The 15,990-nt window shown below is 39.2% G+C and overlaps 1 protein-coding gene across 1 annotated transcript; it reads left to right on the forward strand.

Annotated features, from left to right (window-relative positions):
* Positions 1–162: 162 nt before the first annotated feature.
* Positions 163–15,122, forward strand: fkbp1b (FKBP prolyl isomerase 1B). The gene is made up of 4 exons (XM_034162032.1): positions 163–406; positions 2,282–2,329; positions 12,490–12,602; positions 14,370–15,122. Exons 1-4 carry the CDS (start codon positions 370–372, stop codon positions 14,496–14,498), a joined length of 327 nt encoding a protein of 108 aa, XP_034017923.1. The 5' UTR covers positions 163–369; the 3' UTR covers positions 14,499–15,122.
* The last annotated feature ends 868 nt before the right edge of the window (positions 15,123–15,990 follow it).

Consider the following 15,990-nt stretch of genomic DNA (forward strand, 5'->3'; position numbering starts at 1 on the left):
TATTTTTACTTCTTTTGGCCGCTTGATGGCGGTGCGTCCGTATTTGTGGAAAACCTCGGGGTACTTTTATTTGATAAAAACGACGTAAATATGATAGGTTATGTCGCTAAATAGAGCAGAATACACCGCTGGAAAAGTGGTGTTGTTCGTAAGGAGCTAAGTGGCTAAGCTAAGCTAAGCTAAACTAAGCTAAGCTAAGCTAACCTATCGTGCGGTGTTTGCGGCGCTGCAGCAGAAATATCTTGGCTGTTCGTCAGTACCGTGGAGCGGTCGTTGTCGGTTTGTAGTTTCCCTCATAACGGGTAAAACTGGCCGTGCACACGCTTTTTCAGTCCGTATTTCAGAACTAACCTTTGAAGGAGCACAATCATGGGTGTGGAAGTTGAAACAATATCCCCTGGCGATGGTAAGTTGATGTATTTGTATCCGCTTTGTGCAGTAGTACCAAATTAACCTCAGTAATTATTAACAATAAGTTATTCTTGACACATCACTTGGTTTAGATTCGTAAGTTTTATTTTTTAAACAGTGGTCATCAGACTCTTGTCTGCGTCGCATTTTTTCTTGAAGTCGCTATATTACTGTAAACGTGATTCAGCCAAGGTTTAAAATGCATTAGATTATTTAATTTATTTATCAACGATAGCTAATTGTAATAAGTAAAAGTCATACAAAGCTGCCCTATTTATTTGACTCACATTAATTCTAAAGCGCACTAAGCTAACAAGGCAGTTGGGTGCAAATTGTATGGAATCATATTTGTGCCAAACTATTCGTCTATTAAGAGTATTAGAAGAAGCCATCAAAATTTCCAAATGTCCCACATTTTTATTCACGATTATCCACCTTATTTTTTTTTCCGTGCTTCCCGTCTTACTAAATATTAGGAAAAATATCTCTTATGCTTTTTTGCGTTAGATGTGTGATTAGGTTCAAATTAAGCCACGTTTGTGTACAAAAACAATGTGGCTAATATGGTACAATACCATTAACAAACCCCTGTGATTATCGCTAGATAAAGAGAGACATCATTCATGGCGTTCAAGGTGTACACGAGGCAACTGACGGATTTCAAGCTTAATGCTTTACAACCTTTTGAATTTCACAAAACTGATAAAATTTAGTTTATACAGAAATCCAAGCATTATCATTTCAGTTTATTTTTGTAACGTGTGCCAAAATTACAGGTAATTTTAATGAAGAGAACACATTTAGCTGGCAGATATTCCATAGAAATAGTTTTTTCCTTCTAACGGTGTGTGTGCATGGGTGAGGTTTTGAGATTACCCATGACAGGATGCACTTGTGTGATGCACATTTACGGGGCGTGCATGCTAACATCAGTAAGATGTCATGTAAATCACTTCTGAGGTGTTATATGGTTTCAGAAACAGCGTTTTTAAATTTAGAAGTGTTTACCTCTCCTTAATGTTTACAAAATATGTTAGAAACGTGTTAGATTTACACAGTAATAAGGTGTTTTGGTGTGTTTTCCGCCATCTTGGTTTATTTTGTTGGAGCGAGCAGCCAGCTGACATCATGCTGCCTTACTTTACTCCGATTGGCTTTCGCCGTGTGCTTCCCAGCATCCTTCACACATTTTGGGGGAAGAACCCCACACGTGATCTGACGTTGCTACCAAATGTAGTTCTTGGCCGTCTGATTGCTGGAATTTCTTCCCTCAAGGCGAAGAAATTAAAATTTTTTTCCAGACTATGCAAATTTTGATCATATTTGAAATGTCATATTATGAATCCCTTATTTAAAGGCTAAGGAATAACATTAAAGTGGTGCCAAAGAAAAGGGCGGTTGAAAAGTTTTGGAAATGTTTGTCGTGTTTCGAGTTTTCCATGAGTAATATGCAGTACAAGCAAAAAGTTCTGGTATCATCCCCAGCCACATGTTCTATCTATTCTTTAGTTGCAGTTTCACTTTCCCATTCTGGCAAGAGCTACTTGGGGAAATCAGCCGAGGTGGGAGTGAAATGTAGACAAACTTGGTCAGGTGTAAGAGAAGCCGCTTAATACTTTTTGCATGACCTTATTTTGACAAAATAGCTGTTGAGGGTAACATTTGACCAGGACAACAGGTTAGATTACGAAACACACATCTGATTTCGGTGTGTTTACAAGAGGTTTTGCCGTTTTTGCCGGTTACACCGCACCCGACTTAATCCCTTTATTGATAATGTTTGAGTGTCTGCCAGGCTCTGAAATGTGCAAACAAATTTAACATGTTTGTTTTCCTCTTTTTTTTTTTTTCTTTTCTTGCTTTTCAACAGGAAGAACATTTCCAAAGAAGGACCAGACTTGTGTTGTGCATTACATAGGTAACTCGCCAACTCTCTCACGTGGTTTTTGTTTTCATGAAGTCAGACGGCTTTCCTGTCTGCTTGCTGAGGGAGGAAATTTGTCCCAGTTTGTTTTTTTCACACGGTATCTTGGCTGTTGTCTGCAGGCCATAGGGTGTGCATGTACCTGCATTTTCCTTCCACTTTCAAAAAGAAAGGTGGAGCTGCAGCCAGTTCATTTTCTTCTAGTGTAATTGAGAATTTGTTTCCATTTTGCCTTATAGAGTTTGAACAAACAGACACGTACATGCGAGTGTCTCTTGTATGATTGCGCAATTCTAAGCTGGAGCAGTCGGTCTCCGTCATGTTTGGGGATATAAATTTAGGTTATTCTCTACCCTGAGGTTGAGAGTACAGACAACTAGGTGACATAGAAAGTAAACAAAACCTAGTTCCCATGTCATCGTTGTGTCTGATTCATTGCATCATTATAAACCACATTACACACCCCTTGCCTTGTATTAAATATGGGTGTGCATGTGTGAAGGTCGAATTTACAGTATTTGTTTTCTCCTTGATGGTTTTTTTTTTTTTTTTTTTTAGGTGCAACTTGGTTGTTTCAATCTAAATATTGCAGTATTACCTGCTTTGCATCAATGATTTACAGCAAATCTTCAGTTTAATTTTGATCTGTTTGATGTAGAAAGTCTTTTTGGGACAGTGGGGATCCAATTTTCACTGCCATTTATGCTCTAATTGGAAATAATATCTCTGCGGATGTTGGATTGGCCTTTTGAGATACAGCCCAGTCTGGAGAATTCCATCAGGAATGCCTGACCTACAGGCCAATCCGCTCTTCCTGTTTTGTTTATTATTATTATTATTATTATTGTTGTTCATAGGTTAGACAATTGTACAAACTTTGTGAACTGTTTAAGTGTACACATTTGGTTCGCTACCAGTCACCTAAGTATTTACTTTGTGATTTCTCTTGGAAGTACTATAGTTCCTTGGTAAACATAACAAAGTAGCACTCAAACAAACATTGTTTCTTTGAGTGTACTTTTAGTGTACCTTGAGTGTATTCTCTGCTATTTGCTTTCTTTACTCCTTGGTCAAAGTCACACCATTCACTACTGTTTTTTTATGTAGTTTTTCTTTCTTCTACCATCACACAGACCTGAATATCTCATAAAGTGTACAGTACTTAAAAAGCAGAAAAATAATGAATGGAAGCCTGTAGCTGCTGATAACCCATTTTTTTTTCCTGAATATACTTCACTATAAAAGCATTTTGACGTCAAAACAGCAGCAGCTCTTCATTATGAACGACGGATGTATTGTTGCAGGGTGCTAATGTTGGTACGCTAATGGGCTAAGGTAATGCTAATTGTAGTTTTCTTAAAAAGCAAACTTCCAACTTGTTTTGTTGGGAGGTTAGAAACATTCCCTAATATAGCCTGCTAATGTAACTATCCTCATTTTTGTTTTTAATCAGTCACAGTTTAGTTTTATAGGTTGCCAACCTGTCACAAAGTTGTGTGACTTTTTGTGTACTTCTCTGACTCACGGAATCTAAATTGAGTAGGATTCGAAACGCCCACAATGATTTGTCACATAATTTTTTTTGAACATGTTCAGAATTCCAACAAATGCCGTTTGCAGTTAGTAGGCAACAGTCACAGCTCAGTGAGATACTAGCTTTAGCACACTAATGAGGCTAATGTAATGCTAATTGTAGTTTTCTTTAAAAAAAAAAAAATTAAAATCAAACTTTCAACTTGGTCTGTCAGGAGGTTAGAAACATCTCTTAGTGTTGCCTTGTGAACGTAGTGGTCAGGCCCACAAGGCTATAGCCTACTAGCGTAACCAGGCCTGTCAAAGCTTGAGATATGCTTCTCTTTAATAAATCACTTTCCTTTATCGCGAGATAGAATTTTACTTATTTGTGTTGTTTTAAAGAGCTTCTCAGCAAAATGTGTCTGTTTTTAGTAAAAAATTTTGCTGTCAATTTACAGACATACATGTAAATGTTTATGCATCACAATGACACTGACTTTCACAGTAAAACTCTTTCTGTGCCATTTGTTTTGCAATAAAATTCTTTTTAATCTGAAGCTTGTTCAGGAAAGTGCGTTAACCGCTGTAGCTTTACACATTTAACTTTACTACCCGCAGCAGCAGAGGCAGTCAGAACTGTTTACAGCAGCTCTGACTTGATTGTCATTGTTCAAACATTTCAGACTCTATGGTCTTTGTAATGCTTGGGGAATCCCTGCATTGCATGTCTGAAACAGATGCTAACATACGTGATACAAAGCACAATTAAAAAGGGAGTGGCTCAAAATGCAATGTTTGTCGTTAAAAAAGGAGGATTGCTGAGGTTTGATAATTAAGAATTAATAGTCTCACTGCCAACAGAAATGCTTAAACTCTACTCAGACAAGAGAATACCTCTTACCACCTTGACCGACTGGTTTTCTGGTGACTTGTGTTACGCGGAACATGGCGGTATGTCTGTAGTCTGGACATGGGAAAACTGGTCCCAGTGCAATGCGAGAACCCATGCAGGATTAAAGGTTTGTACAGGTCTGATGTCTTCACTTGCACTGTTTGGTTTTTGAGAGTTTTATAACTGCACAAGGGTTCTGTTGGCTTGACCACAAGGTCAGCAAGACAACGAGAGGGTAAACTGTGTTATATTTTACAGCAACATTTGTTAAAGTCCCGTGTTTGAAATCTACTAACGTCAGCAAGTCCTAGCTTGGGAAGTGATCTGGGCGTTTACACTGAGCTCTGTCTTTTTAATGCAGCGTGTGTCATCTTATTGTCTGAGTCAGTCTGGCTTGTCTGCCAAGCCTGTCTCCTTTTATTTATGCCCATTCTGTTTCTTTGTGCTTTCACGACTTGCCAGATTTACCCCATAAGCTCCTAGAGGTTTTGGAGCAGTGGCACGCAAAAATCGAGCGTTAAGCTTAAGCAACTTCCTCGCTTCCTGCAAACAAAACTATGCTATTATATCAGCTCCTGCCTTTGCTGCAAGCAGACTGTCCAAAAATAAGTTTAATAGATTAGGTATTGTTATACTGTAACTCAGAATAAAGCAGGAAAGTGCCTGTAGAACATTACAAAAGGGATAAGAAAATTTAACGTCGTCAAGCTCTTTGAGTTTCCTGTGAATATCGGTGAAAACTGCCTGCCTGACAAACTCCGATTCTAAGACTGAGACAGAATTGGCATAAAATGTAGATTTCTGTCTCAATAATCTCGCTGCCTATTCATGCAGAAGCCACGGCCACACTCTTTGTTGGACTTATTAGTTGTTGAGATAGCAAAGATAAAAGCTGAGTGCAAGTGGAGGGATGTTTCCCACCCGAGTGGCGTTTGAAACCAGACTGTTTGAAGTCATGTTGAGAGCGACCAGCTCAGGCACACTTACCAATGACTCTGCATGTGCCCTTTTTTCCAAGCTTCACTTTCACTACAAAGATCCAAAGCATCCAGACAATCACATGACAGAGCACACAGACAGTGTGCGATGAGTGATGGCGATGATGCATAGCGTTCTGCTCAATCTGTTGTCATTCACAAAATTAGCCTTGCGGCCATTGGCACGAGACGGGTGATAGCGCTGACTTTATTGAACAGGTGGGAGACACTGATTATTTGTAGGTGCACATTGAGCAGGAGTAGTTTTGCGAGTGTTTCTGGTGTGAGCAGGTTGATCAGTGGATAGGTTGCTCGCCTGCCAATATGTAAACCTGGGTTCAAAATTAGGACACTGTCTGTGTCCTTGGGCAAGACATTATAGTTCACCCAGCTGTAAATGGGTATCTGCCTCAGCTGGGGAAGTAACCTGCATTGGCCTGGCATCCAGGAGAAGTGGTGGAGTCTCTGGAGATAAGCACCAGCCCCAACATGCCTCAGGGTCTACTTCTTCTGGTGGGTTGTACCCAGTTTAAGGGGGATCTCGAAGATTTCAGCATTCTTGTTGACGTCTTGGTGATGCCAAGCACCGCGTCATGGTACTTTGTTGTGATGCATAGGCATAGTTTAGAAGGACCCACTGTGATATAGTCACATTGTCATGGTGGTGTCCTGATTACATGGACGGCAGGACACTTTTTGAGCCCTATACCCAAGACAGTTTAGAGTTCGTGACAATTCATGAACGTAGAAACCTTGTACTGTATATTACTGTCCAAGGAGCAGCTGCCAAAGCTAGTGGTTAGTAGTAAAAGCCCAAATGTAATCACATTTCTTTTTCAGGATTTTAAGAAAGGAAGGTAGTGCAAGCAGATCAAATCAAGAAAAACTTAAGCTGCAGGTTTTGATGATTGGTCTATGCGGGCAGACACTGTTGCAGGTCTCTGGTGACACGACGCAGGAGTTCTGGAAGCATCAGTCTCACTTGAGCTCCACTGCAATGATGTCATGCCTAAATGTGGACGTCATTCCTTACCATGTTTGAGGCCGCCTGCTTTGCCATGAAACGTGTCGAAGTTGAACCCTCACGGCACTTTGTCAAGAGTGTCGCATGGAAATAGACGGACTGAAAAGTCGGGGTTGTTGTGGTTCAGGAAGTCGCCAGAGTTTCCCAGCATTCAGTCCCAACATCCTGGTATTAAAGACAGAGGCAACACTCATCTGCTAATTTAGGACTCAAGAAAAAAATAAACTGGAAATCCTACTGCACACTCAAGCTTCATTGCTCTTCTAAGTTCTAGGCTGATGGGATCCTGGTTTTGCAAAGTGCACAGTTGCACCAGGAACTCCATGAATAATATATGTTTGCTACAGTATAGTTTCTTTTGCACACACCTTGCCTGTACAGTGAAGAATGCTAGTTAGCTCTTTGAAGGGGTAGAATAATGGAACTATGACTCTGACTGTAAATTGGTCAAGAACCCACGTCTTCAGCAGTACACCTGCTATGTCATACTTTACATCCAGTTCTTGGTCTAACTGAATCCTGAGCAACATTTTTTTCTTTGCTGAGACATGTGCACCCACTGCTGTGAAATGTAGCTACATACATAAAGTTTGTCGTAGACAGATAGCGTTACACGCATCACGTTTCATCCACACCGGCCGATGGGGGCTGGTGAGCTGGCAGCAGGCCTAGACAGAGGGTGGGACAGGATACAGTAAACTGAGTAAAAATAACCCCACCCCTTGTGCAGAGCAGTGTTTTGCAGATCTAGTCAGAGCACGACCAAAGCAGAGAGTCTCATGAGGAGAGTAGAGGAGCCAGTCTCAGGAAGGGACGGGCCCTGCTATATTTTTGCGGAGGCCCCACCCGTGCTTAGTCCTCCAAGTAGTGATAAGGGAGCAGCGCTGTATGTGGGGTTTAGAATTACTTTGCTTGCCCGCAAGCCTGAGCTGAGACATTCAGCGCGATAAAGCCTCACATTCAGGTTACACACGATGTATTAGACAGGAAGATTTGAAGAGCGCCGCCTACCTCCATCAAGGCCGAGAAGCACAGTTTGGAACAGCGGGGTATTTTCTCCTTGGTCAGATGTGCAAAACATTTGTTAGCTTTTCCACACAGACTGGCTAAAGATGGATGACGCCACAGCTAAGATAAAGTGAAGCCAAATTGTCTGACTGTTGCCAATTTGGGGGCTTATCTCTGGAAAAGATGAAAAGATGAAACCACAGTCCTTTGGAGGGCGGTGACTGGTACAGTGTTGAGGGATCATCCATTCCATGGTGGCGCCCAGGCCTTATCTAGTCATTATATAAAGAATTCTTTATATTTAGGGAATAACCCTGTTGTGTCTGATGATTTGTGAATGTTAATGCTGGTTTTTACAACCGTAATCCAGCATTAACATCTGCAAATCATCAGACACAACAGGGTTATTCCCATTCTAATCCAAGTCCAACGTTTGGACAGTTTATTTTTCTGTAAGTAATTTGATTGGCAAAACGTTGTGAAAGGGTGTGGTCAGCTCATCAAAGCTTACCTTTGCAACAGCGTCTTCATACCAAACTGGAAATTCTGTGAGCAGACCCACAGATTTCGCCATCTCGTCAGCTGCAGTGAGTTAAATCTACAGTAAATCCATCAATCAATCCAGTTAAATCCATTAAATCCACGCAGTTCGGCATCGTCCTTGCTGCAGTAGTTTTTGTCGCTCTCATGTGACAGCGCACTTATTTACATCTGTGTAGCAGCACGGGGGTCAGGGCGTGGACTATTACATTAAATGTGAAACAGTTTTAATATTTTGCCACCGTTTACGCAATATTTTTTGGTCTGAAATCTCACACGATTAACCAACCAAATCTGCGGAAAAAATGTAATTAGATTAGAATTACTCATATACTCATTAAACTTTTTAATGATTCTCTTTAAATGTGTCCATTACTTTATAAAATATTTTGTACACAGGTTTTTACTTTAACTCCCTTCCTTCAGTTGCTAGATGTAATGTAGAATACATTGTACATCTAATGGGTAAAATATTAATATATACAATAATTACATTTTTAAATGCTTTTTTTTCCAAGTGCCACCTTGTTCCTTCTCACATGATAGGGAGTCTTTTTTTTTAAGGCTGATGTAGAGGTTTCCTATATCTCAGCCACATCAACACCCTCTGAAATAACTCATGCAGTCAATTGAATACGCTGGTGCAGTGACCAACATCTCATCACTGACTGGTTTGCAAATCAGTTTTTGGCAGCACCTCTACGTGTTGCAGGCAGCTTCTGCCAGAAATGGAACCCTGGTCTCTGGTGGCGATGTGACACTCTTTTTGCCTCCCGGATGCGTTGTAGCAGGTGGCGTTTGGTTTGTTGCATGCACTTGGTGACTCCAGGCTTGGACCAAGCCCAGACCACTGATATCTGGGTGATTCGTGGAAGGGGTGGACCTCCTATTTTTAGTTAGAATGACAGGAGAGAAGCTGTACAGTACCAGGATTCATCTGCGCAAACTAGGACGACTCCGTCAAAAAACTAAACACACAAATTAAAATATGAAATACTTGCACGTTTTGAACTACAACCCCTGGCAAAAATTATGGAATCACCGGCCTCAGAGGATGTTCATTCAGTTGTTTAATTTCGTAGAAAAAAAGCAGATCACAGACATGACACAAAACTAAAGTCATTTCAAATGGCAACTTTCTGGCTTTAAGAAACACTATAAGAAATCAAGAAAAAAAGATTGTGGCAGTCAGTAACGGTTACTTTTTTAGACCAAGCAGAGGAAAAAATATGGAATCACTCAATTCTGAGGAAAAAATTATGGAATCACCCTGTAAATTTTCATCCCCCAAATTAACACCTGCATCAAATCAGATCTGCTCATTGACATTGACCCTATGTGTCTTTTTGCAAGGAATGTTTTTGCTCTATGGCAAGATGCATTATCATCTTGAAAAATGATTTCATCATCCCCAAACATCCTTTCAATTGTCCAAAATATCAACATAAACTTGTGCATTTATTGATGATGTAATGACAGCCATCTCCCCAGTGCCTTTACCTGACATGCAGCCCCATATCATCAATGACTGTGGAACTTTACATGTTCTCTTCAGGCAGTCATCTTTATAAATCTCATTGGAACGGCACCAAACAAAAGTTCCAGCATCATCACCTTGCCCAATGCAGATTCGAGATTCATCACTGAATATGACTTTCATCCAGTCATCCACAGTCCACAATTGCTTTTCCTTAGCCCATTGTAACCTTGTTTTTTTCTGTTTAGGTGTTAATGATGCCTTTCGTTTAGCTTGTCTGTATGTAAATCCCATTTCCTTTAGGCGGTTTCTTACAGTTCGGTCACAGACGTTGACTCCAGTTTCCTCCCATTCGTTCCTCATTTGTTTTGTTGTACATTTTTCGATTTTTGAGACATATTGCTTTAAGTTTTTGTCTTGACACTTTGATGTCTTCATTGGTCTACCAGTATGTTTGCCTTTAACAACCTTCCCATGTTGTTTGTATTTGGTCCAGAGTTTAGACACAGCTGACTGTGAACAACCAACATCTTTTGCAACATTGCGTGATGATTTACCCTCTTTTAAGAGTTTGATAATCCTCTCCTTTGTTTCAATTGACATCTCTCGTGTTGGAGCCATGATTCATGTCAGTCCACTTGGTGCAACAGCTCTCCAAGGTGTGTTCACTCCTTTTTAGATGCAGACTAACGAGCAGATCTGATATGATGCAGGTGTTAATTTGGGGGATGAAAATTTACAGGGTGATTCCATAATTTATTCCTCAGAATTGAGTGATTCCATATTTTTTTCCTCTGCTTGGTCTAAAAAAGTAACCGTTACTGACTGCCACAATCTTTTTTTTCTTGATTTCTTATAGTGTTTCTTAAAGCCAGAAAGTTGCCATTTGAAATTACTTTAGTTTTGTGTCATGTCTGTGATCTGCTTTTTTTCTACAAAATTAACTGAATGAACATCCGCCGAGGCCGGTGATTCCATAATTTTTGCCAGGGGTTGTATGTCAGACAAACATAAGTCACATGATTATCACAGAGCTGTGTTTAATAGTTTGACTTGAACTTTAGCAATTTGTGTTTTGTTTGGTCAATACAGAAAACTAGTAGTTGGAATTATTAATCATAATCCTATTATAACCACAAATATTTGAGTTTATAATTTAATTGCTATCGTGTAGCTGCACTCTGTGTTCCACTATTGTAGGTTGAGCATAATTAATACATCCAAACACTCTCTTACACACCACTGTCTGTGATATTCCCGTCGCCCTTAAACAGGTCAGAAAGTTTACTTGAGTAACAGACCAACCCTTACCAAAAAGTAGTATATGCAAGTATGTTTCAAGTATACTTCTAGTTTACTTTTTATATACTTATCAGTACTATTTTTTGGTAAGGGAACACTTGAGAAGGGAGCTTGGCTTTCCCCAAGAGAAATTGCCAAGTGGATGTCAAAGAGGTCAGGTTAATATATGACTAATGAATTGGGGCCGGTACTTCTGTACCTGTGGAAGTGTTTAGTGAACCCAGTGTTGTCATAACAGAACAGTGGGACAGTGTTCTCATGGAGCACAATCCTATACTTTCCTCCCTGTGGTCTGTACTATATGGGTGAGCAGTGACCTAGTTCATTTTAAAAATAACCCCCCCCCCCCCCCCCCCCCCCCCCAAAAAAAAACCAGGCCACTGCCTCATGAATCACACTCCCATTTATTCATTTGTATAATTGAAACTGAGCCAAGAACCACAACCACAGAGTCATTCCTCTTACCAAAGGTTCAATTGCTTTATGTCTTAAACTAGTTATTCAAAATATCTACTGACATTGGCAGAAGGGTTTGCATAGATACAGCAATATATGTGATTTATTTATTTTTTTAAGTAGTAGAGCCCGACCAATATGGATTTTTTTTTTTTTTTTTTTTTTTTTTAGGCCGATGCCGATAATGATATTTGGATGAAAAAAATGCAGATAATCGCTAAATCGTCTGATTTATCGGCTATCGCAAATCAGCCGATATTATTATTATTATTTTTTTTTTATTTTTTTTTTTTAATGAATAAAATGTTCTTTTTAGGACCCTTAACAAAAAAGGTATGAGCTAAAAACTGAAGCTTTGTCCTCATATTGATTAACGTTATAACAGAGTAGAATTTTCAAGTTCAAAAAATGCAATCAAGAATGAAACCTTTGTGAAATTAGCAAATACATATCCTTAAAAAGCATTGTGAAATACATCTGATCTTGTACCTGTTGTTGCTGCAACTTAGATATAGGTTCAGGATAAGGATATAGATCCTTATAAACTTAGTATACAAGTAGGTTTTGTCAGCCGATCAGTGCAGCGTGACGGCGAACTACGGGGGCCGGTCATAAACACAAGCAGGGGTGTAAGCAGCTCTCAGTTGAATAAAGTCAGAACTCCATCTACTGGACAAACGGTGCAAGGACATTTTACATTGCTGACACAAACATTATTTCAGTAACTGTTCTGTTTATGAGAAATTATCGGTGTTCTGTTGGCAAAATTTCGGCCGATAGTGAGTACTTTGAAAAGGGCTTATATCGGCCGATAATTTCGGCCGGCCAATATATCTGTCGGGCTCTATTAAGTAGTATATTATAAGATGTAATAAGTGAGAGAATTGGGATGTTTGGTGGTAGACTGGTATTTTTTTCTACTCTGAATTTATTTATTTATTTTATGTAATCTTCCTTTGGCAGGTATGTTGCAGAATGGCAAGAAGTTTGACTCTTCTCGAGACAGGAACAAGCCTTTCAAGTTCAAGCTTGGAAGAATGCAGGTTATAAAGGGCTGGGAGGAAGGTGTAGCGCAGGTGAGATAGAAATTAAGGTTGCTAACTTCATCCAAGCATGCTCGTACGAACATCTGTCCAGGTTTGGGGGAGAAAATCCCCCTCAAAATATCCATAAATATTCATATTTTGGCTGTCCACCATCATGGTGGGAACAAACGAGCTTGTCATTGCAAAAATGATCATATTACATGAAGATACTAGTAGACAGATTTTGTAGGTTTTTCATCATTGTGATCCTTTTTTCATTGTTGTCTCATGCAGTTGTGAATAAATAGTGCCATTAAAGTTCAACATAATTGTTATGGCTGGAAACTGTTGGAGCTGTTTGGGCACAGCTCTTTTTATCTTTTTTTTTATCTCTTTTAAACCATCTGAGTATCTGTTAATCTAGATCCAGGTTAAGGCAGATGTTTTTGCGCTTTTGTAATAAACGGGTTACCGTACGAGCCTTACCGTTTGAATCTAATTCAGTCTTTTTGGAACTTCATATCTGTCCTCATCAAAGGGAAAGTGGAGCCTATTTATCCATTTATCTTTCTCTTATCTGACTTGAATAAGTCTTTCTTCATTGTTTCTTTGCTTTCTTCTTTTGTGCTTCTTTGTGCATAAAATATTTCAAAGGAAAGACCTTCCTGACAGAAAGTGCATGCAAGGTGCTATGTAAAATTACATTGAAAATGGTTGTATTGTAATCTTTTGTAATGAGAAATGAAAACTTCACTTCATCTTGAAAACTTGATGAAAATGACAATGCATAGTAACAAATCAGTATTAGATACCGTGTTCACAGTATTTAAATAACACATCACAAAATGCCCCCAGACAGACCTTGTTTAACTTTTGCAATGATTCTAGTGATGGCGAAACAAGACCCCGTGGGAAAAAATGTGTTTTTTTTAGCCCATTAGATGGCAGTGTTCCCTCAAATAAGGGTTCCAAGAAAACCAAAGTGCATCCACCATGACAGGAACTCCACAGCATCCCATGATTTATACATGTAAAATGTCATCAGATATGGAATTGTGTTGAGTCTTAAAAGATGCAGAAATAAAAATACATCTTGTGCTGAACACATCATGCCTGGCAACATGACAAACCAAATCAAAGGGAGTGCAGGCCAACCCTGGTTTAAAGGAATTGGCCATCCCAAGTAGAGTGCGTGCAGGATCGAGGTGTCTGAGAAGAAAAACGGCTTTTCTTGGCTTTTTCCGAGTGGTGTGCCTGCTCAGGAGGACTTGTCACAGAACGCAGCCAGGCGAGAGTTGAAGAGCGCCGCATTGTAGCTGTTTGTTAGGAAACAAAATGTGAATTAGGTCTAGTGTGTCTGGTGTTTTTGAGGAAGTCTCTTACCTGGAAAAAAAACACGCAGAAATGAAAGCTCCACACAGAAAGGCCACAACCATTGTCAGTGAAGGTTCTAACCCAACTAAGAGGTATCTAAACTTTAACCCAAAAAATGTTTCACAACTTCACTTAGATGAATGGAGGAACACCTGAAGATTAAACAAATAGTCAACCTGCTTCTGATTCAAAGTCTGGAAACCCACAACCTTCATTGTAACAGGTGATGACACAACTCTAAAGACGTGCAAAGTACAGGTGGTGCAAAATCACGCTTTGCAAAAATATGTTGACTCAAATCTGTTGTGTGTATTACATAGGGAACATTTAATAATCCATCTTTGAAAGACTTCTAATGAGTAGAATTTTTAAAATGCCATATTGTTGTGTCATTAGCTTACCCGGTTTTGTTTTCGTATTTTTATTTTTTTTGCCGCCTTTCAGATGAGCCTCGGCCAGAGGGCAAAACTCACCTGCACACCAGATATGGCTTATGGCGCAACAGGCCACCCCGGGGTCATCCCGCCAAACGCCACCCTTATATTTGACGTGGAGCTGCTCAAGCTGGAGTGAAGCCCGGAGTTAAATACTCACAGCTCCAAGGCACACGAGGCTGCGTCTGCCACAACCTGCTGCCTCTTGCCATGTTACCTGATTTTTTTTTTTTCTTTTCTTTTTGTTCCTGTCTGATATTCTCTCAGTATTTAAGTGTCCATTGCTGCTTTGCTCTTTTGTTCCAAAACATGCTGCAATAACAATGTTAACATCACACAACACTTTTCCAAAGGCGACACATCACATTTCTTTTATTACATGCTTTTCATTTACTTACATTTAAAGTTGTAAATTTTGTTGAACTAAGACGAGCAGTCGCGTAACGGAGGCTGTGCCTAGAGCCTTACCGTTTGAATAACTGAGGAACTGTAACAAGTTGACAGTAATCGTGCTCTGTATCCTAACTGGGCATTATCTACCACAGCCTGTGTTGACACTTGGAAAAAATTTTGTCCTCCTGAATGCTCTGAATAATGCTGCTGTCTTTGGTATATTTTATATCCTTCAAACATTTTGTGCACGTGTAGCGTCTGCAGCTCAGCCCAGTTCTGCACCGTACAGAATTATGCAAGAAGGAACACCGCGAGTCTGACCTTTTATTGACCAAGTCTTCAATAAAAATAGCATGTACTGTGTTGAGATGTTTTTTTTCCTCACTTATTATTTGAATGAGTGAATCAAGTGCAACACACAAAGGGTATTGGTGAAACATTGCCATCTGGTGGACAAATCTGAAAATGTCTTTTACATTAAACAAAGATGTAAAACTTAATTGAATTTCATGCAGATGATACAGGTAAGATACATTCAGTAAAATAAATCCATTAAAATATAACAATACAATAGAAGTTAATTTGGCAACATCAAAGGTGCCAAATTCACGCTCCAAAGGGCTATAAGTGAAGGTACACGAGGCAAAAATGAGTGGTCCTGTGAATTCCACAGATATAATTGCAATACAGTTAAATATGTTTTCTAAAGTTGGAAGTAAATTTCCAAATCATACAAACATGATTTCATCTGCTAATTTATTTGCCATGGCGCTCCAGAACAAAGGGGGTGGGCCTCGTTTGGCCTGCAGGTCCCAAATTGGGTAGTTTAATATATATATATATATATATAACAGGTTTTGAAAAATAATTATATGGCTTAACATAAAAAAAAATTCCTCCATGGTTATCGCAGGTCTGTGTATATCACATTTATTTTTATTTTTGACTTTTTAAATGGCTCCATAAAATATTTTAGATTGTTTAAAAATATTTATTTCCTACGACGGAGTTTTAGGGCCACATTGATTTTTTTTTTTTTTTTTTTTTTTTTTTTTTTTTTTTTTTTGGACTTCGAGAAAAAAGTAATATTACCAGAAAAAAAATCGTAGTATTACGAGAATAAAGTAATTTTACGAGAAAAAAAAGTAGTAATATTATGACTTTATTCTAGTAAAATTACGACTTTATTCTCGTAATATTACGACTTTATTCTCGAAGTCTAAAAAAAGAAATTCAAT

This window comes from Thalassophryne amazonica, chromosome 21 (assembly GCF_902500255.1).
Source record: "Thalassophryne amazonica chromosome 21, fThaAma1.1, whole genome shotgun sequence".
Classification (NCBI taxonomy): Eukaryota; Metazoa; Chordata; class Actinopteri; order Batrachoidiformes; family Batrachoididae; genus Thalassophryne; species Thalassophryne amazonica.

Bases quoted from the DNA above. Each gene is read 5' to 3' on its own strand.
- fkbp1b (XM_034162032.1), top strand. From the start codon at position 370: ATGGGTGTGGAAGTTGAAACAATATCCCCTGGCGATG. The intron at 2,330-12,489 runs GTAACTCGCCAA...TTCCTTTGGCAG, and splicing joins TTGTGTTGTGCATTACATAG to GTATGTTGCAGAATGGCAAG. The intron at 12,603-14,369 runs GTGAGATAGAAA...GCCGCCTTTCAG, and splicing joins GGGAGGAAGGTGTAGCGCAG to ATGAGCCTCGGCCAGAGGGC.